Source organism: Aulonocara stuartgranti (assembly GCF_965226115.1).
Source record: "Aulonocara stuartgranti genome assembly, chromosome: 8".
NCBI classification, from domain to species: Eukaryota; Metazoa; Chordata; class Actinopteri; order Cichliformes; family Cichlidae; genus Aulonocara; species Aulonocara stuartgranti.
In genome coordinates this window covers 8,660,288-8,679,438 of record NC_138959.1, presented here as the reverse complement: position 1 = coordinate 8,679,438, position 19,151 = coordinate 8,660,288, and the positions used below count along the sequence as shown (strand labels likewise).

Here is a 19,151-nt window from a genome sequence, read left to right as displayed (position 1 = left end):
TTAGAGACTGGCAACTACTGGCATTCATTAACTTCCTTAGTGAGCCATTGCTTCAGTTTTACACATGAAGGTCAGTTTCCCAACCATGACTAGCACCCAGTCATGCAAAATTGCAGATCTGGAAGAGTGTCCTTAAAAAACGTCACGAAAAAAAACCCTGTTAATGTCATCAAGCTGTTAGCTGTGTTGTGGTAAATTATTCTTAGAATAAGTCAGGATATTTTGGTCTCAGCTGCATTTCTCTTGTTTGTGTCTCTCTTACTTAAGTGCTGAAGTGACTCTGCTGCATCACATCTTAAAACAAGACTATGTCTTCTGTTCTTTTGATCCTTTATTAGACTTTGAATCTGAGGGAACTTGTTTTATTCAAAGAATTATCCAACCTAGTGTCACTGGGGGCTCTGTAGTACCTCATAGCTAATATAAGAGTAGCAACAGTAAGGTCCATGAGATTTTGGATAATGGCAGGATTTTTGTGATTTCTCCGTACACCTCTACAGTTGAGTTTAAATCAAACAATCAGTATGTGACTCCCAGGTGCCCTTAAGTATTCTCAAGGGGATAAAAAGATGGTCCAATGTTCCAGCACCAGGACAAAAACCACATTGTTCCTCCTGAATCTGAGGTTCAACTGGTGAACCAGGGATTCATTTCAGAGTGACTGTAGCTCAGGAGGTAGAGCAGACCATCTACTAATCAAAAGGCTGGTTGGTGAGTCTGCATGCCAAATACCCTTGGGCTAGATACTAACCGATTATCATTCAAAGTATGAATGTGTGTGAATGTCAGATAGAAAGCACTTGTGCATTTATGCAGAAAAAGCACTTCATACTCAAAGTATAAAGTGCTTTGAGTGCTCAAGTAAAGTAGAAAAGCACTATATAAGAACCAGTTCATTTACCAATAACTATTCAACTCTTCTCCAGCACCCTGCCTCAGACTTTGCCGGGGGGGCAGACATCTTAAAGATGGGAACCACCACGCCAGTCTTGGATAACCTTATCTACCTTATCTACCCCAGGGGCTCTGCCACTGAGCAGTTGTTTAACTGCATCAGTAACCTCACCCCAACAAGAAGCGGATGGTCACTCTCTTTCCCAGATTCTGGTTCCATTGCAGAAGGCAAGGCAGTGGGATTGAGGAGTTCCTTAGTGTTCCTTTAACTGCCTGATTACATTCTCAGTTGAAATCAGCAGCATCCCACCCCACTATATACAGTTTGATTAGAACATTGCTTTATCCTGAAATGAAGATCTTGTGGAAGGGGCCTCTGCACTGCCCTTAAAATGTGGTATCAACATTCATGGTATAAGAAAGGTGACTGATTTTAATGAAAACACCCGACTTTACCTTTGTAACCATTAGGAGCTCAAAGTTTCTACGCATTCTGTAAAATATATCTCTCGAATGGTTGACTTTCGAACATAATTAATTTAAACATCTATATGATTTCTTTTGCTAGTACAATAGTCTGCACACACATACAATGGTGGTCATGACAGCTGGCCTGACCTTAACTCAGAATCAAAATAAGCCACTTGCTTACCCACTGATCACTTACACACACGCATTCATCCACACGCTCAGACTGCTCAGAGATTGGACGGCAGCTAATAAGATGACCGTTAATCTTCTGGGCTAAAGGTAGAGTAATGGCCCCCTCTGTTTCCCCCACACGTCAACATACCAAAGAACTCAAATTCACAAAAGGAAATCATCACATTTACACTGATGCCAGCTTCAAATGAAGTCCAGCTAAGACAGAGAGGGAGATTAAGCTTGAGCAAATTGACAACAGACAGACACAGAGTGCGAAGCTGTGGGTTGTTTTAATGCTAGAGACAGCAAAGGTGATCTTATTAAGAAGTGAGGGAGGAAGAGAGGGGAAGGAATGAGGGGAGGAAGGAAAGACACCATTTAGGGCTACCCGCTCTGTGGCATGGCAGAGGCTAAAACAGGACATAACTTGTGAACTTAAAGGTAGGACTTTACTATTTGTTTTTTTCTGTCTTATGTAATACTGTTTTGTTTATGTGAATAACCATTATGGGTAACTAAGAGTTTATGTTGTGCAGATTAGGTAGTCTGGGTACCATCGGGTCAGTTGTGGTCTAAATACTACTAGGTCAGTTTGGGACAGAGCTGGACAGAGCCAGCTAGGTAATGAAATAAGAATGCAGGCTTTTTTTTATCAGAAATAGTAGCATTATAGTTATGAATCATGAATGAATAGAAGAAAAAAAGAGGAAAAGCATGAACAAATCAAAGATTTAAAAAAGGTTGATTGTAATTTATTCTAAACTCCACCATCCACTGTAGTTATCATTCTTTGTCTCTTTCGGGTCTTTGTTAAATGAGTCCCAAACAGGCTTTGTAGTTCTGTCTCAAACAATTTACCCTTTGTCTCGTTGACCAAATAATCTGGATTGTGTAATCTTATTTGGCTAATCTGGAGTGCCTGCGGATGTGTGGGGGTGAGCATATACGTGCACTCAGTGCGAGCATCGGCCTTCTCATCCAAGTCTTGGCATGCATTTCCTAAACTGTTGAATTTAGTTTTAGTAAGGTGGTCAGATGTGATGTTTTCAATAATGAACTGTATCATGTGACATTATGACAATCTGCAGCTTCCCTTGACTCTATGGAGCTGTACAAGTATCAAACTTGGTACCTGTAAGGGGGCTAAACACATAAAACTAGAGTTACACCCACTACCTACTTTTTTGAGTGGTTAGTTGGGGAACAATTTTTCTACCTCTCTACTAGAATCAAAATAAGCTACTTATTTTAACCTACATATCCATGAATTTAAACTGTAATTTGAGTATGACACCATAAATAATACACATTGTTCCAAACAACCTGCTATGCCTGCAAATAGCTTTTTGACTGATGACCAATGACTTTTACTAACTGAATGTTTAAATCATCATAAAAGTGTCCTGACATCACTGCACAGAGTTGTTAATTATTGTTGAAAATTCTGACATTTAACACTGAAATGTTTGATTAAGAAACACACACAAGACTAGTTCAATTCAATTCAACTTTATTTATACAGCACCAAATCACAACAACAGTTGCCTCAAGGTGCTTTATATTGTAAGGTAGACCCTACAATAATACATACAGAGAAAAAACCCAACAATCATATGACCCCTGTGAGCAAGCACTCTGGTGACAGTGGGAAGGAAAAACTCCCTTTTAACAGGAAGAAACCTCCGGCAGAACCAGGCTCAGGGAGGGGCGGGGCCATCTGCTGCGACCGGTTGGGGTGAGAGAAGGAAGACAGTAGTTTCAACTATTTATAAGAAAAATAATCAAAATATAGTAAAGTGACTTTGATTGAGTAATCAACAGGGTATTTAGTCATGTGTAAACTATTACGTTGCAAAAATAACCTTCCCAACAATGGTGATGATACTCTATGTCAGTATTGTGTCATAGAAGTGTTGCTGCTTCCCTCTTAGTGGCCAATACTTTTGCATCAGTGAAAAACAGTGAATTAATGTTAAAAGGTGTGTCTTCCCAAACAGGTTAGTGCCGTTACCATGGCGAGGGCTGGGCGCCCTGCATCTGAGAGCTACCAGCCAGCTTGCTTTTCTGTCAGTCAGTCGCTCTCTTACTCCAGTGGAGCTCCAAAGGTGGAGGATGAAGATGATCAGGCACCGATTTTCTCCCTCTCTAAGAGCTCCATGGATGTTTTAATGGCTGCAAGTCCGCCACACAAGCGTGATCCAGCGTGGACCAGACTGGACCTGAGGCGCAGCTCAAGCACAAACACCCACTATGAGCAGAACTCCGTGACACTGCAGCCGCTGCACGCTTACATGTGGCAACATGTCAACACCACCAACAGCCACCAGTTAGCATCCACAACCAATAATGTTAACATCAATAGCTCTCCTGCTCTCAGCGAGCATTGGGTTTCCAACATGCAGCGATGGAGTGGGTGTAGTGGTAGCACACATAGCCGCAGCAGCACTCCAGACACAGTCGTGTCACGCCCCTCCAGTCTCATCCATGAAGCCACTTGTTCTGCAGCACCAGATTCTCCGATGTCCAAACTGACCTCTCCAGAAACCACACCCTCACCGTTCATCTCCCCGCTCAACACGCCTACTTTACCACCTGTACAAACTTCTTCTTCACCACTTCCACTGAACTCACTGCAGCAGGAAGATTTACTAGAACTTTCACCTGCATTCTCATCCCCAAAGATTGACAACTCTTCAAGCTTTCAGTCCCACTCTCCTGAAACACTCCAGCTCACCAGCACAGAAGATGAAGGCTTCTTGGAGAATAATTCCCTTTCATTTCAGTTCCCTTCCCCAATCCTGTCCTCTGTTAGTTTAGATGAAGCAGGAGTGTCTTCAAATCCCGAATGTCTTGTTGATGACGTGATAGAACTGCTGTCCAGCCCTACAGGAATACTGGAGGGTGAAGAAGCAAGAAGCCCTGTGCAAATGCTTAGCTACCTGACACCTGATTCTCCAAAGCAGCAGTCAAAAACAGGACCATCTGTCTGCTATCTTGAGCTGCCGTGGCAGCCAGAGCAAATCTGTGCAACAGGTCGAGGTTGGGGGTCACCACTTGTCTCTTCCCTGAGTGACTCACGGTTGGGTGACACTTGCAGGTGCTGCTTAAATGCCGGAGAGGGCACTGAAAGGGCAATGAAGGTAGAGCTGTTCAGACAAGAAGCTCCACCAGTGTCACGGCCAGAAATGGCAGATGCAGCTGTGCAGACGGTCTCTCCTGTTGGCTCATGGTGGGACCTCAAGAGGAACATTTCCACATCCAACATGGGGTCCCATTCTATCTTGGGCTCGCCACCTGGATCCAGACTGAACCTGAAGTCTTCAGCAGGGTCTAACTCCAATCTAGTATCAGCATCTTCCAGCATGTTCCCAGTTAGCAGTGCAGAGGAGGAGGAAAAACAAGTTGAAGACCCTGCATTGGAAGTTACCTCTGTTTCTTCACATGATCTGGAGAGCAGGAGGCCGTGTCTGAAGATTCAGGCAGAGGATAGGGATGAGCTAGGTGGAAGGAGGAGCAGTATGAAGCAGGTGCAATGGGATGAGGATGGTATGACATGGGATGTTCATGGGGCATCTGTGGACCCTGAAGAGTTGAACACAGCCATACTAAAACATCTGGAAAGCAAGAACAGCCCAGAACCGCCAAGACGTTCCTCAAAGAAGAAGAAAGCACCTAAACCTCCTCAAAACCTTGATATCACTGTGTCCCCTAAGAATGAAGGAACAGCAGAAGCAGAACAGGGTAGAGAAGAAGAGCAGGAAGGAGGGGGAAATAAGATAGAAATAGAAGAAGCTTCACAGAAAAAGAGTACAGCAGAAGATGACAAAGCAAAAGAAGATGAGCAAGAGATTTGTGGAGAGGAAGGCAGCCACCATTCTAAGTCCCCCTCATCTGGGAATGGACACAGCCGGAAGAAGAGTGTGTTAAGGTCACTGAGGAGGCCAAGATGGTGTGGAGCCTCCACAAAGGCAGATGACTAATATAGCTGGCTAAATTAAATCTATGATAACTAATTAAATCCTCAGGTTGCACAATATTCATAACCTTGGATTGAAGCTGAAAGAGTTTCAGAGTTCTGTTCAGCTCTATTCTAGACTTTCTGTCAGCATGTTTTCTGTTATTAGGTACATCTTTCAACAGGTGCAACATTAGTAATGTTTTCCTCTCTCACTGGTATTCACTGTTTAGTTGAAGATAGATGTAACTCTGCTAAACTTTTCATAAAAGTCAACAGTCATCACTAAAACTTGTTCCTGTAGATGTACAATAAAATATTGGTGTCCATTGCTGAAATTCTTTGGTTTGTGAGTGATTACTACAAATGAGCAACACAATGGACATAAGGATAAGAAGTGAAGGGTAAGAGTTTTCTATGTGCAAAGACATGCTTTTTGGGTTCATTCGTCATTCTAAATTGAATCTAAATATTTTTTATGTGTCTTATCGAATTCACAGCCTCAGACATCTGTGAGACCCAAGTCGAGATATTTTCCACACTCTCCTTCAGACATACTCGTACTACTGGAAAAACTCTGTTGTTTAGGTCAGGGAGTTTCCTTGATGTAGCCTTTAGCAAGGCAGTACACACGTTGTCCACTGGTTGGCAGTGAATGCATTATTATTCTCACACCGCTACAATCTGACATTACTTTGACTTTGTTCAAGAGAATTGGCGTGCTACCATAAGACCAGTTAATGTCTGATCCACTTGGCCATTTGTATTTTCAAATGCACCGCTGTGGGTAAAGTCAAAAGTACATGTGTAAAAACAGCCTGTTAGCCCTTTGAAGGTTTCGTAACTGTCCAGGGCTCTAGCCTCACTGAGCCCTAGTGTAATAACCAGATCAGAAAAGAGATTGATGGATGGATTGATGTTCCTACACACATTGGAGTTGGGGGCCAGTCGAACTATTGCCCAACTCTTTTTGCTTAGTTTGTTTAGTTCAAGCAAAATAAATACATACATTGACATTTCACTGCAAATAATTGTTATGTACTGGGCAGGTTGCTGGTTACCAACCACTCCGCACATTATGACTTTAATAAACACAACAAAGGAATATACACGGTAGCTAAGTTAGCTCTCTGCACAAATATGTGTTTTATGTTATTAAGCACGAATCCCTTAAAAATGTACTTTTGCGCGTTTGTGTTAAAACTATGAATGCACGAATGTGTTTGTAAATGGGTTTTTTATTTAAAAAGTGCTACCTGGAGTAAAGGTCTGAGTCCTTCAAAACCTATTACAAAAATCTTCAACAACAGCAACAACAACAAAATAATAAAATGAAAATGTTTCAGAAATACACATTTTATAATTTTGGTCTCTTTTCTAAAATGTGTAATTGTTTGGCTACTTTGTTGTTTGAACTTTTGAAGCAACACATCACCTCACTCAACTCGTTCACTGCGGGGGGAAAACACACACACAACGTTCAACTGTATGTAAACTTGGTGAACCACAGTTGTGAGTTTTGGCCATTCAGGCATTGCCATTCAGATGAGCAGGCACATTCTCTCTCATTCACCAAGGGTAAAAAGGCTCAGCTCACTAGTGGCTTCTACTGCAGTTATTGTTGTCATATTTTCACAGATCTGGATTTGTGTGTAGAAGAAGCAGGAGGGTCACTTGTATTTTTATGAAAATTGATAAGCCAATAAGTTATAAATAATTTACAAAATAGTCTGTCAAAAGAATTTAATTTAGGTGACATAAACACATGAACACGTTGTTGTTAATATTTGGGTGAACGGACTGTAGTAGAATCAATAATGGTTCTTTAAAGCTGATATATTTTGTGCTATTTAAAAGTTCATAAAATTTAATAAAGATGTAAAGTATTCAAACACTTGTGGCTTTTAACGTCCTTCACCAAAATACCCACGAGGTGAGTGACAATTCAAAAATAAACCTAGCAGCTCTGTGAGGCTGGAAGTGTGATTTGGCACACAAGTGCAAATAACAGTCAAGGTCCATTCACAAATGAATAGGAAAGCAACCCTCTCAGCCACCAGAGAAGACCTCAATATAGGAGCTCAAACTGCTTTCCAACCAGATGGTGACGCCTCCAAACCATCATGGTAGATGGCTGCAACTCTCAGACCTGGTTCTGATGGAGGTTTCTTCCTGTAAAAAGAGAGGTTTGCAAAACTATTAAAATTATTGATAATGCTATCATTAGTTCAACAGATATTTAAATGTAAAGCAGTGGAATTTTGACCTGATTGTGGACATTATGATCGGGAAGTTGACGTAGGAATCATCCTCTGCGAAAAATTCATGTTCACACAAAATATTATGCCAGTCTAGCCAAAAGCTATGGGTTTATTTTTTATGTATTTCTGTAAATAGTGAGAAATGAATTTAATCTTATTGAAAATTTGTATGTGTAAGAAAACCTGAAAATCTAAAAACCTAAAAATGAGAACAACTGAAATATTTGACATCTCTTCACAATGATGTTGACAGCGTGAGATCTGTTACGTGTTCTAGCTGACCAGAGTAAAAGTTTGTTTGAGTTTATATGAGTCATTTATACACTGGGTGTTGTATTTTGTCCTCTAGAATCCAGCCCAGTTTTTATTTCCCCACTGCCAGTTTCGAGGGACACTACTAATCATAGGAGCTCAAGGTAAAAACATGTTTTCTTCTGGGTCATCTTTACACAGTGAGAACTACACTGGTTATTTGGAATACCAGTTTATCTAAATAGTCCACATGCAGAGATAAAGGTCATTTTCAGGTCACTATGTCACTGCTTTAAGTCACGTGACATGATGTGATGTTTGTTTGCATACAGTACTATGTTGTCTTTGTCTTGCATGCAAATTAGTGTCATGTGAGCAAACTATATGTGTGTGAAAGTGCTGATGGGACTCCCCAAAATCCCCTGTTTTTCATTTACAGTGGAAACTCCAAAGCTAGAGGAGAACTATCCAGCGCTCAGCCTTTGTTGTGACACGGCTCATTGTCCCTGGAGGTGTGTTGTTTTTGCGTGTGTGTGTACCTGTTTATGTACATCTGCATGTGCTTGGTATAAAAAGCGTGGAACGCAGGCCGGCCGGTGATTCTCTGGAAGACGATGGCTGTACCAGGACCTCCTCTGCTTCTGCTGCTGTCTCTGTTGCTGCCGCTGCTGTTGAGCAAGGCGTCCCTGCCTGCAGCTGCATACACACTCACCTCTGAACAACAGCCACAGCATAAAATCCTTCACCTGGGTGAGGACTTGAAAACACTTCTAAATATATGAGGAAAACAAAATATTTGGTGCTCATATTTTCTGCCTTTCTCTTTTTAGACTGGCCTAAGGATTGTGGTATGGCCCACTTCAAGCCCAACATGGCTGAAAGGATTGTGTCTGGGAATGAGGCCAGGCCTCACTCTTGGCCCTGGCAGGTTTCTTTGCAGGTAAACCTCTTTGACGTGGCTCAGTATTCAAAGAATCTGGAGGTCTTACATTGACCTAAAAAGGTCATATCAGTTCTAGACTGTAACTAATCATTATTTTCATTATCATTTTAAGTGATATGTCTAACCTATCTGTATTCTTAAGGAGAATTCAATTGTGGTTTAGGGATGGGAATTTTAGGAGCTTCTGAGAATCACTGGTTTATTCAGAAGTGACCATGAAAAGCCTTTAAAGCACACAGTCTTCACTTTTATTGTCATCTCAAGTAATATTAATCTGCCAAATTGGCCGAAAACAGTCAAAAGTCATAGATGACCTGAACATTTAGCCAATTACCCAGCACATGCCTTCCACCCAGAACTACATAATTTCTGGACTCTAATTTCCACTCAGGTTTTGGAACACCACACAAGGAGGAAAAATCACAAACAAATTTACTTGATCAGCAGATGCAGTTTTGTTTCTGATTCACACCCCAACCAGGCGAGACAGATGGTCGCCCACTCGGAATTTGGAGACTCTCCTCTTTACTGTAGCCAATTGCTGCTCACAAGGGAAACTGATGAGTTCCTCTATGTGATATTCAGTTTATTTGCTCTGGAACTTCTTTGCAGAACGTAGTATTTAAAATTTACATTTATTAGTGATGAGAGAAATATGTATGACTAGGCTCATTTTTTTTTAAAAAAATAAGGAAAGCCGGTTAATTTCAGTATCTGAGCAGTAAGAAGCCACGTTTTTTGAGCTGGTTGTTTCTCACAGGTTCGGCCTAGAGGAAGTAAACAGTACATTCATGTCTGTGGAGGCACTCTCATCCACAAGACCTGGGTCCTTACTGCTGCTCACTGCTTCCAAAAGTAAGAAAACATTTAGTACACTTATAATTTCATGCTTATACCAATTCAACAACTACACAAAAACTACACGTGTTTTTCGTCTATCAGGGGTAAAGCTGAGGATGCTGGGAGCTGGAGGATTGTCCTGGGGAAGCACCAGCTGAAGCGTTCAGAGACTGCAGAGAGGATTATCCCGGTGAAGAGGATCTACCGGCACGAGAACTTCCGCTATCCCACTCACAGCGAGCTGGACTACGACATTGCCCTGGTTAAGTCTGCCACAGATATCGTCCCCTCAAACTTCATCCGCTACGCCTGCCTGCCGCGCAAGCAGACCAGCCTCAAACCAGGACACTACTGCTGGGTGACCGGCTGGGGAGACACCCGGGGTGAGTAGTGCAGAAAGGTACTGAGATGCTGTGCAATGACAGAACTTTGAGCTTAAATCTTAAAAGCAACTTAATGCATTTTTTAGGAAAATTTCTAGGGTCTAGGGTTATTGGTAGAGGGTTAGTGGTAGAGGAACAGCAACACCTTTTTAAAGAACGATCATGTTTGGTATAATAAGCTAAATATTTTTAGCCTTCTATCTCAGATTCCAGCTGGTGCTTTAAGGGATGTCAGAAGTATTCATCCACCGAAGAAAATGTCCATTGATATAATGTAAACACAGTTAAAAAGTCAAGAAGAGCAGAAAGACGTTAAGAGATATAATTTCTTAAATCATGTCATTTTTCAGGTGGGAAGGAGAACGTGTCTCTGGCAGAAGCTCTGAATCAAGCCCGTCTACCAATCATTGATTTCAAAACCTGTCGGCAGAAGAAATTCTGGGGAGACCGCGTCCGAGACTCCATGATCTGCGCCGGGTTCAGAGACACCGAGGAACCACCAGCTGCATGCCAGGTAGGACTACACTTTTAACTATCCTGAAGTCAAATTTCATCCACCAGACTCAATTCTCATCTCATCTTCCAACACCTGTCTCCATCCTCCTTTCTCAGGGTGACTCTGGCGGTCCTCTGCTGTGCCAGCTGGACCGGGACCGCTGGGAGGTGCACGGCGTGGTGAGTTTCGGCCCCATCGGTTGCACTGTGGAGAACAAACCCAGCGTCTTCACCCGCACCGTCGCCTACATCCCCTGGATCGAGGCAACGCGCATCAGGGACTTCTTCCTGCACTGAGCGCTCGCAGCAAGCATAAGCTCTGCCGTTAAATGTCCGACGTCTACAGACAGTCTCACAGCCAGTTCTTTCCACTCCATGATGTTAATTCATGTTCTGAATGTGTTGTCATCTTCTTACAGTATATACTTATACTCTGGTGAAGCACTGCATAGTACACACTGCTCACCACCTTTTACATCCAATCTCATTTATGCAATAAAATTGGTTAAAAGCAAAAGCTCTGAACCGCTCCTTTGTTTTTGTTTTTTATTTTAATCTATAATACAGTGGGTTTGATGGACACATTAACAGCATGCACTTCAAGGTACAGTTTACAGAGATTTCTTCTTCCACAGTGGGCCAGAAGCCAATACGTTTCAATAAATAGAAGAGTAAACTGACCCCAAGGCTTCCCTCTGACTGCAGGTCTGAGCTGTTCTTCTATTACAGAAGAGTCTTTCAGTCCAACATGAATCAGAACATGAATCTGTTGTTATTCAAGGGCTAAACAACACGACAGATGTTGGAGGTCATCTTACAAATTGACTCACTGAACTCAAATATCATGGGTGTTTAAAATCTAGCGTAACATTAACAATCATCACAAAAAGTCATATTTTTATACCGCATCCTCACAGAGTGCTCTCATTACTGATCAGATCAGTGACAGGAACACCTCAGAGAATCAACATAAATGAAAGGAGAACTGTCACTGGATGGTCTACGTCTGGATTTCATTTTAATTCAGTTCAAAACTTTTCCAAGACACATCTCATAGTTCCCAGAATGCTCCTGGAAAACAGCTATGATGGGAAACCAGTGAACTGCGACCAATTCGCACCATGAAAAAACCCAAAAAATCAAACAAAAAAGAAAAAAAAAAGAAAAAGCATTTGACCAGAGTCTAATGTCTTTTAGCGCTGTGGTTAAAGGCTGTGTCCTCAAAATATTTGGCCCTAATGTTGAAGCAGCTGTGTGGGGGAGTTTAGTACAGCCTCGATGAAGGAGAGCCGGTGAGATGGTCCCAGTTGTTGTAGAGAGCGTAAGCACCAGACAAGGCTAAACCGACCAGACCTCCACGGGCTACGCCCTTTAATCCACCTGAGAAAACAAACAGAGTGAGTCATACGGCTTAACATGCATCACAATAATCATTTTAATTACAGTAAACAATAATTGCTTCAGCTTAGCCAAAGTACCAGGTGGGCAAAGATAAACCTAATACTTCAAACAGCATGAAGTAAATTAATAACACAAAGTTTAGGTGCTTTCCAAAGATAATCTCAGTGCCTGCGCATTCACTGTACTGCCCTTTGTAAGTCACAACATGCCCACACAACATTTATACAGCATAAGATGAAAAAGTCAGTGCAGTATTAATGATTACGACATGTGGTTCAAAATTTAGCCTTGATTTAATATAAAGAATCCCTGCTAACAGCTTTTCAAATAAGAGAATAAGAACACTGTATGTGTCACATTTAACAAATTCTTTTGAACAAACTATCATTTTAATAGGATTTTAAACGTCTGCTAACTGACAACTTAAACCAGCATCTTCACTGGCCCTTTTATTTAGTACACCTGTTCACCTGCTTGTTAACGCAACTGTCTAATCCGCCAGCTGAATGGCAACAGTCACCAGATCTCCATCCAACAGACCACCTAAGTGGTGAGTCATCGTGGAAGTGCAGCTGACAAATGCACAGCAACTGTGTGATACTATCATGTCAGTGTGGACTAAAATCTCCAGGACGTTGTTGAATCGATGCCACGAACAATTAAGGCAGCTCTGAAAGTAAAATGGGGTCCAAGTCTGTACCGGCAAGGCTTACCTAACAAACTGAGCATTTCCATACATGTTTGCGTTTACTTTGTTTATGTTGTCACCCATTTCGTAAACAAGGACCTAAGAAATTTTCAGTCTTTATCAAACTGCAGAGCAAAATAAATGACAAATAACTGATGAACACCAACATTGGTAAATGCCATTTTGCTTGCTGACAGCCTGATATTTGCTAAAACTAATGTTTGGATCATTTATTTGTAAAAACTAATATTTAAAAGGTTAAAAACACACAGAGGTACATTAATATACATTAATGCCAGATATAAAGTAGAAGCAGAAAAAAGGAAAAGACACCAACCGCCGGATTTAAAGAGCATCCCCGTTAATGTCCCAGCAGCCACTGTGTTGATATCGTCTTCTGCTCCTCTGGCTTTCTCTATTGCAACACCAAAAGCACTATACAGCAAGGCTGCAGTGACATAAAGAAAAACAAAATAATTAAAGTATGATTATATACTGATTTAGAAAACTTAAAATCCTATAAATACATCCATCCATTTAAATCAGTAACACTAAGATCTTCCAACCATGGGATTCATAGATATTCTTGTTACAGTAACACCTCTACATCATTTTTAAGTAACAATAAAGCTTTACCAATAGAGCCCAGAGTGTTGGCCCATGAAGCGCCCTGCCTTGTCACCATGTTGAGAATCCTGGGAAGGGAAGATAAACATTTGAACAATATGCAACCCAAATCCAAGCGTAAAACCATTCGATAAACTGAATTCTGTAACCAAACTTACTGTACGTTACGTGGTTTGGACCATGCCATGTCTCTGGTCTCCTTCAAGCCCATTCTAAGGCCATTTAAAGCCCCAAATGTCGCCCCTGCATTTCAAACAAGGATGCAGAACAGGTCAACAAAGAGTCAGTGAAAGAATTATTTCACACTATTCCACCTGCATCATGCTTTGGGTTTAATAAATAACATGGACAGATTTATATGCCATTAACTGTGTGTGTTCTTGTTGCATTTGTGTTTCTATGCCCACACTTTATGTCTGTCTCTTGTGTTTTTGTTGTTTTGTTTTGCTTTTTAAACATAGCTGAAGCTCAAGGTCTGGAAGATGACCAAAACTGTCACCCTCATATGACAGGAAATTGGTTAACACGTTCAGGAACAACCTAGGAACCACCAAGGCTCAAGCCTACCATGAACTGGAAACCGAAACACCAGCCTCACTGTCCATAAGTCAAATTCAATGTAAAAGCCAGTTTTACATTACCATGGGCTGAGAAAGTGCCAACCATGAAAGATCCCCTGCTCCAAAAACCTTCAAGCTCGTCTTAAATTTGCAGTTACCCATATGAACATATCTGTAAATGTTACATGAATATGTTCCAAAGTTACAGACTCTGCTTAAAAGCCAGGTCCATGCGGGAAACAGCAAATAAACTCTATCAATTCTGCCAAGAAGTGTCATCAAATATCCAGCCACAGTTATACCAGAAGCTTGTTGATGGAAACCAAAAGCATCTGATCCAGGTGGAACTTGCTAACCAAATAATAGCTGGTATACTATATTTGAGCCTCTAAATGCAATTTAGACTGTGTCAAAAATAAATTAAATCTTGATTTCACTAAAGATGTATGCAGTGCAATCATTCCTCCTTTATGTAATCTTCTGACCACAGCTGTCACTCTCAACAGAAAAAAATGTAGATCAATTGGACAGACAAAACAAGGACATCAACATACTTGTACTTAGTCTGTACTATACAGTACTTTAATTTGTATTTCCAAGTCATATTCAGCATTAAACCCGTTTTGTCAGTGTACCAGTTTCTTACCAGTCATGCAGGAGCCTCCGATGGTAAAGAAAGCCAATTCAAATCTTCCTCTTGTCTTATTGGCCCCTGTAGGTAAGATGAATTCATCTGTGTCCTAAAACACAAGATTCAAACAGTGATGCCCGGAAAAAAAATCCAAAACATTCTCACTCACAGCAAAGAAAAGGAGACAGACTCAGCTTTACCTGAACCAGAAAACGTGGGTCCACGTTCAGATAAGGGGACAATGGGCTCATTCCAGTCACTGTAATGTAAATGATCAATTATCGACCGAGTTGATTTTTCAGATACTGAATGACAGTACAGCAACACTGAAGTAATGTAACAGCAGCTAGCATCACAGTTAGATTACATGACACTTACGTGGGACACCTGCGAGCTCTGTGTTGGAGTATTGAGGTGCACCCCCTCCAAAAAGACTCCCCAGGCCTGCTTTAACACCCCCTGATCCTTGTGAGTTGTTATCCATGCTTGGATAAATGTTCCGAGTGTCAAACAGGAGGCTGAAGGGGAGCTGCTACAGCAGCCGACTGGCTAACGTTAGCAAGATATGTCGAAACCCTTAAGCTATTAGACAAACGTATATCAGACGAGCTCCTGAATTCACTGCTGTCAAAAGGAAACGTCAACACAGGTCGTATTTGTTGGTCTTGCTGGATTTTTGGAGCGAAAACTACGTCTTTTTTGCTTCGATATTACCAATCTCGCGTTATCGTCATGCCTCTGACCTCCAGCAGCACGCTCCGCCGTAAAGCGATGACCGGTGCTGCACTGTCGTTACGTCATCAAAACCCACAGTAACTTGTGAAAAATGAGAGAAAAAATCGGCTCAGACTTATTTTTAACACCAAAAGTTCGTACTACTGCGTATCTATTAGTGATAAGTCGACTAAAAAGTCTTTCTGATGTCGTTAATAAAACCACGGTTTTACGACAGTTCAACGGATCTGGGATCTGTTGACTTAACTGAAGGGCAAACTTGAGGAGCAGGCAGAGCATAAAAAACTGACTGCATGGTAGTTGTGGACACGAGATCCTTTTAACCTATGGAAATTCAGAATTTCAACCCTATAGAGATCATATAATATAATAATATATGTAATATTCTGATAAATCAGAATTCTGATGAATCAGAATATTACATATACCAGTGACAGACTTTGTGATACTTTGTGAAACTACTCTAAGGTAGTAGTATCCAATAAGACAATGTGGTTATTATGGTATATAACATATTTACACACAAACCTGCATATCACCAGTCACAGCCAACTGCTTCATGGTACTTGGTGAAGCTATTGTAATCTCAAGTAAGATAATTTGGCAAATGATTTATACATTTCTTCAAATATTTAAGTTAATGTAAGTTCAGTCACACAGTTTTGTCTAAACCCAAATATGTTATGTTATTCTCTTGCATAGTACTGAATGGGCAAGCTTCCATACAAGAGCCAAGTAGACCACTGCAAAAAGAAACAAGAAAAAAAAATAGATCTACCAAAAACGAAATGATAAAATATTGACGCAGAAATTTTAAATATATAATACAAAGTGAAAAAACATTAGAACTACTGGTGGTACAGTTTTTTTCTTACATGTAATGAAATCAAAATTAAGTAAATCAAATCAAAATTAAGTAAATCACAAATATTGAATTACTAAATCATTTTTAGCATTAATAAGACTAACAGGGAAAATAAACACCAATATATGCAACTTAAGTATAATAAAAACTGCTAAAAGGTAAAAAAAAAAAAAAAAAACGTAAAATTACACATATTTAACTATTATAGCCTGAAAATGTCTGAAATACGAAATAAGTACGGTTCACAGATCCATCCGGTGTATGTCAAAAAATGTTCTTACCATTGCTTGCACTAGTTTCAGGTGAACAGGGCCTGTGATCAAATAAGGTGCCACCATTTTTATGCCACAAAAAATAGAACAACTTTACCACTGTTAGTTTCAATGTTATGACCGCAGGTGTGGGAGTTGGTAGGGGGTAGAAAAATTCTATTTCCTGAAAGAACACTGAGGTGTGAAATACCCCAGGTCACTGCTGATTGATTGCATGCAATAATGTCATTATCTGTCACATAGCCTGATCTTTGCTGATTGGCTAGGATAAATCCATATTGTTCTGCAGCCAGCCTCATGATTCCTTGCATAATAAAAGCAGATATAGAATGTTTTTAAGATAGAAACTGCATTGGTAGTACAAGAATATATTCCGTGTAAGTAAAAGTAATTATATGAAAATGTCAATAATGGTCAAATATAATTAAAAAAAGAGAAAGAGGAACAATCAAGTAATCTGTTTTAACATTCTGCTACTCCTGGTAATAATGATTATACAGTATAAACTGGTAAATATATAATATTGTTCTTGCACTTGAAAACAAGTTTGACTTCATGATTTGTAAGTATCCATTGTCAGCTTCAAAAATGCTTTAATGAGCAATTTGCAAATATACCAACAATTATTTTATGTACAAAATACTCACGGCACACTTCTTTTTATTTAATGGGTATAAAAACTTGAACGTCTTAAAAATCCAATCATTATGCCTCATTGTCTGAGAGACACATCTATTGAATGAACCGATAACATCACCAGATGAAGTAGATGAATTTCAGATGTTTGACATATGGTGCAATAAAACAAATCAGATGTACAACAGATAACCCCATGATTATTAATCATTATTTAATTCTCATAGATTTACTGCAACTTTTACTTATTTTATTTCTAATCTAATCCTTCTATCAGAAGTTTGTGAAATTGTGAAAAAAAAATCCCCATCAAGACTCATTGTCTTACCTTTCTTGGAACTAGTCATTCAATCAGATAACGAATTGAGCTCTACTGCTGACGCATGCTGTGGGTTTTTTATTTTCCTGTCTTTTAACTCCTTACCTGTTCGGTTTATTGCAAACATTTCGCGAGTAAAAGGTGCAATTCCTCACATTCGGCACAGGGCGACAGCAGAGAGCCCACCGTACAGATGAAACCGGTTGCAGAGGGTCAAACCTGCTGGTTCTGGTCCTTTCGGTCCTCGCTCTAATTAGGCTTGATTTAATTAACTGATTAGGTTAAATTTGTTACCAGTCGTGGCACATACAAGTTAAATTTGCATGACGCCGTTTGCATTTACTTGAAGCAGGGAAGCAGAGCTGAGGAGGTAAAACAACTTCCACGACACCTGTCACACCTTTCAGGCCAGCTGGGTGCCCTACCTGTCGTGCAACACATGACGTGCACGTTCAGTGCAGCTCGGACCAGGCCATCTGCTGCTGGCCAAAGGGATGGAGGCACTGAAGGAATGTAGTGTGTTAAATTTCACGAATAACAGAGCATCTTATTTGGATTCTGCCATTGTATGTGTGTATTCAGAGGGGGCCAAGTGGAGCGATGAAGTTTGCCATTGTCGCCCAGTGTGGGTGTTTTCAGACTCTCTGGCATGATCTGTGAGTTAGTGTTCTCTGTGTTACTGCCCAGTGTGCCCACTGTCTTTCCCACAATGCCCCATTCAGCCCTGGGCCTCTCCCCCCCTCTCTCTCAGATTGAGCTGCTACCCATTTTGTGCCTCTGGCTACTCATCATCATAGTCAGCATCACTGTTGGGCTACAAACCAAATTTTCAGTTGTGGGATAAAATAGCAGTGATGTCATCTTTGTTGTCTTTTTCAGTAAGTCTTGTTTTCGTCTCCTTCCTCTCCTCTCTTCTTCCTCTCCCTCTCTCTCTCTCTGTCTCTCTGAGCTCCCAAACACAAAAGACAGAGAGGCCACGACAGGACCCCAGTGTATGCTGGTTGCCAAGGATACAAGGAGACAGTGTTGGGTCTTTAAACTGCCTCAGAAGGGTGTGTGGAGTTAGGGGGAGTTGGCCTTATTTACATGGGAAGAGGACAAGAGAGGGAGAGAGAGGGGTTTGAAATACAACTTTTAAGCAGCTTGTAGGAGTCCTCTGAATTTCAGCTAAAATCATTCCACCGCTCAGTCATCAAATATTTACCAAGCAGAGGAAATCAGGGGTTGTTCATTATGTGGAGAATGCTGTGCATACATAGCAATGTAAATCAACCTGTCTTTCCTTCTCACTTTTTGCTCATTTTCTCACACACACACACACACACGCACACGCTAACACACTTTGATTGTAAGCTCTGGGAGCCCTGGGCCCCAGTGTTGGCAATGGGGAGCGCTGACTGCAGAATACATTACCAGATGCTTAAAGAGTGTTTCATACCAGAGAACAAGAATTAAAAAAAAGCACAAAAACTCAAGTGAAAACAGGAAAAACGAAGACAAGGGTACACACCCATCCAGACATGCACGCACCCCCACCCATCTCTATCCACACACACACACACACACACACACACACACACACACACACACACACACACACACATTCTCTCTTCTCTTTTTTTCTCTCTTGCTATGTCCACTCAGTGCTTCCACTCTGCTTCTTCCTGTCCAGAGGATTGTCAGCAGCGGTCACATTATGTCCCCTCTCTCTCTCTCTCTCTCTCTCTGTGATCAGTGGGGTTGCCTCCA

The 19,151-nt window shown here is 40.9% G+C and overlaps 2 protein-coding genes and 1 long non-coding RNA gene across 5 annotated transcripts; 1 reads left to right on the top strand and 2 right to left on the bottom strand.

Moving 5' to 3' along the window:
- Positions 1–1,682: 1,682 nt before the first annotated feature.
- On the top strand, positions 1,683–11,158 carry LOC309713267 (elastase-1). 3 transcript variants are annotated; one of them, XM_082544765.1, is made up of 7 exons: positions 1,683–1,980; positions 8,584–8,757; positions 8,838–8,947; positions 9,711–9,805; positions 9,893–10,173; positions 10,524–10,687; positions 10,786–11,158. In XM_082544765.1, exons 2-7 carry the CDS (start codon positions 8,622–8,624, stop codon positions 10,963–10,965), a joined length of 966 nt encoding a protein of 321 aa, XP_082400891.1. In that variant the 5' UTR covers positions 1,683–1,980; positions 8,584–8,621; the 3' UTR covers positions 10,966–11,158. The 3 variants fall into 3 exon arrangements, with proteins under 3 accessions (XP_082400891.1, XP_082400890.1, XP_082400892.1); XM_082544766.1 differs by lacking the exon at positions 1,683–1,980 and adding an exon at positions 8,159–8,171; XM_082544764.1 differs by lacking the exons at positions 8,584–8,757; positions 8,838–8,947; positions 9,711–9,805; ... (1 more) ...; positions 10,524–10,687; positions 10,786–11,158 and adding an exon at positions 3,537–5,832.
- A 42-nt stretch (positions 11,159–11,200) lies between these two features.
- On the bottom strand, positions 11,201–15,370 carry timm23a (translocase of inner mitochondrial membrane 23 homolog a (yeast)). The gene is made up of 7 exons (XM_082543482.1): positions 14,954–15,370; positions 14,776–14,834; positions 14,591–14,684; positions 13,543–13,627; positions 13,394–13,452; positions 13,095–13,205; positions 11,201–12,048 (listed from the first exon to the last, which is right to left on the bottom strand). Exons 1-7 carry the CDS (start codon positions 15,057–15,059, stop codon positions 11,933–11,935), a joined length of 630 nt encoding a protein of 209 aa, XP_082399608.1. The 5' UTR covers positions 15,060–15,370; the 3' UTR covers positions 11,201–11,932.
- Positions 15,371–18,712: 3,342 nt separating this feature from the next.
- On the bottom strand, positions 18,713–19,151 carry LOC309712373. The gene is made up of 2 exons (XR_014278278.1): positions 18,977–19,151; positions 18,713–18,944 (listed from the first exon to the last, which is right to left on the bottom strand). It is a non-coding gene; the product is annotated as an uncharacterized lncRNA (long non-coding RNA).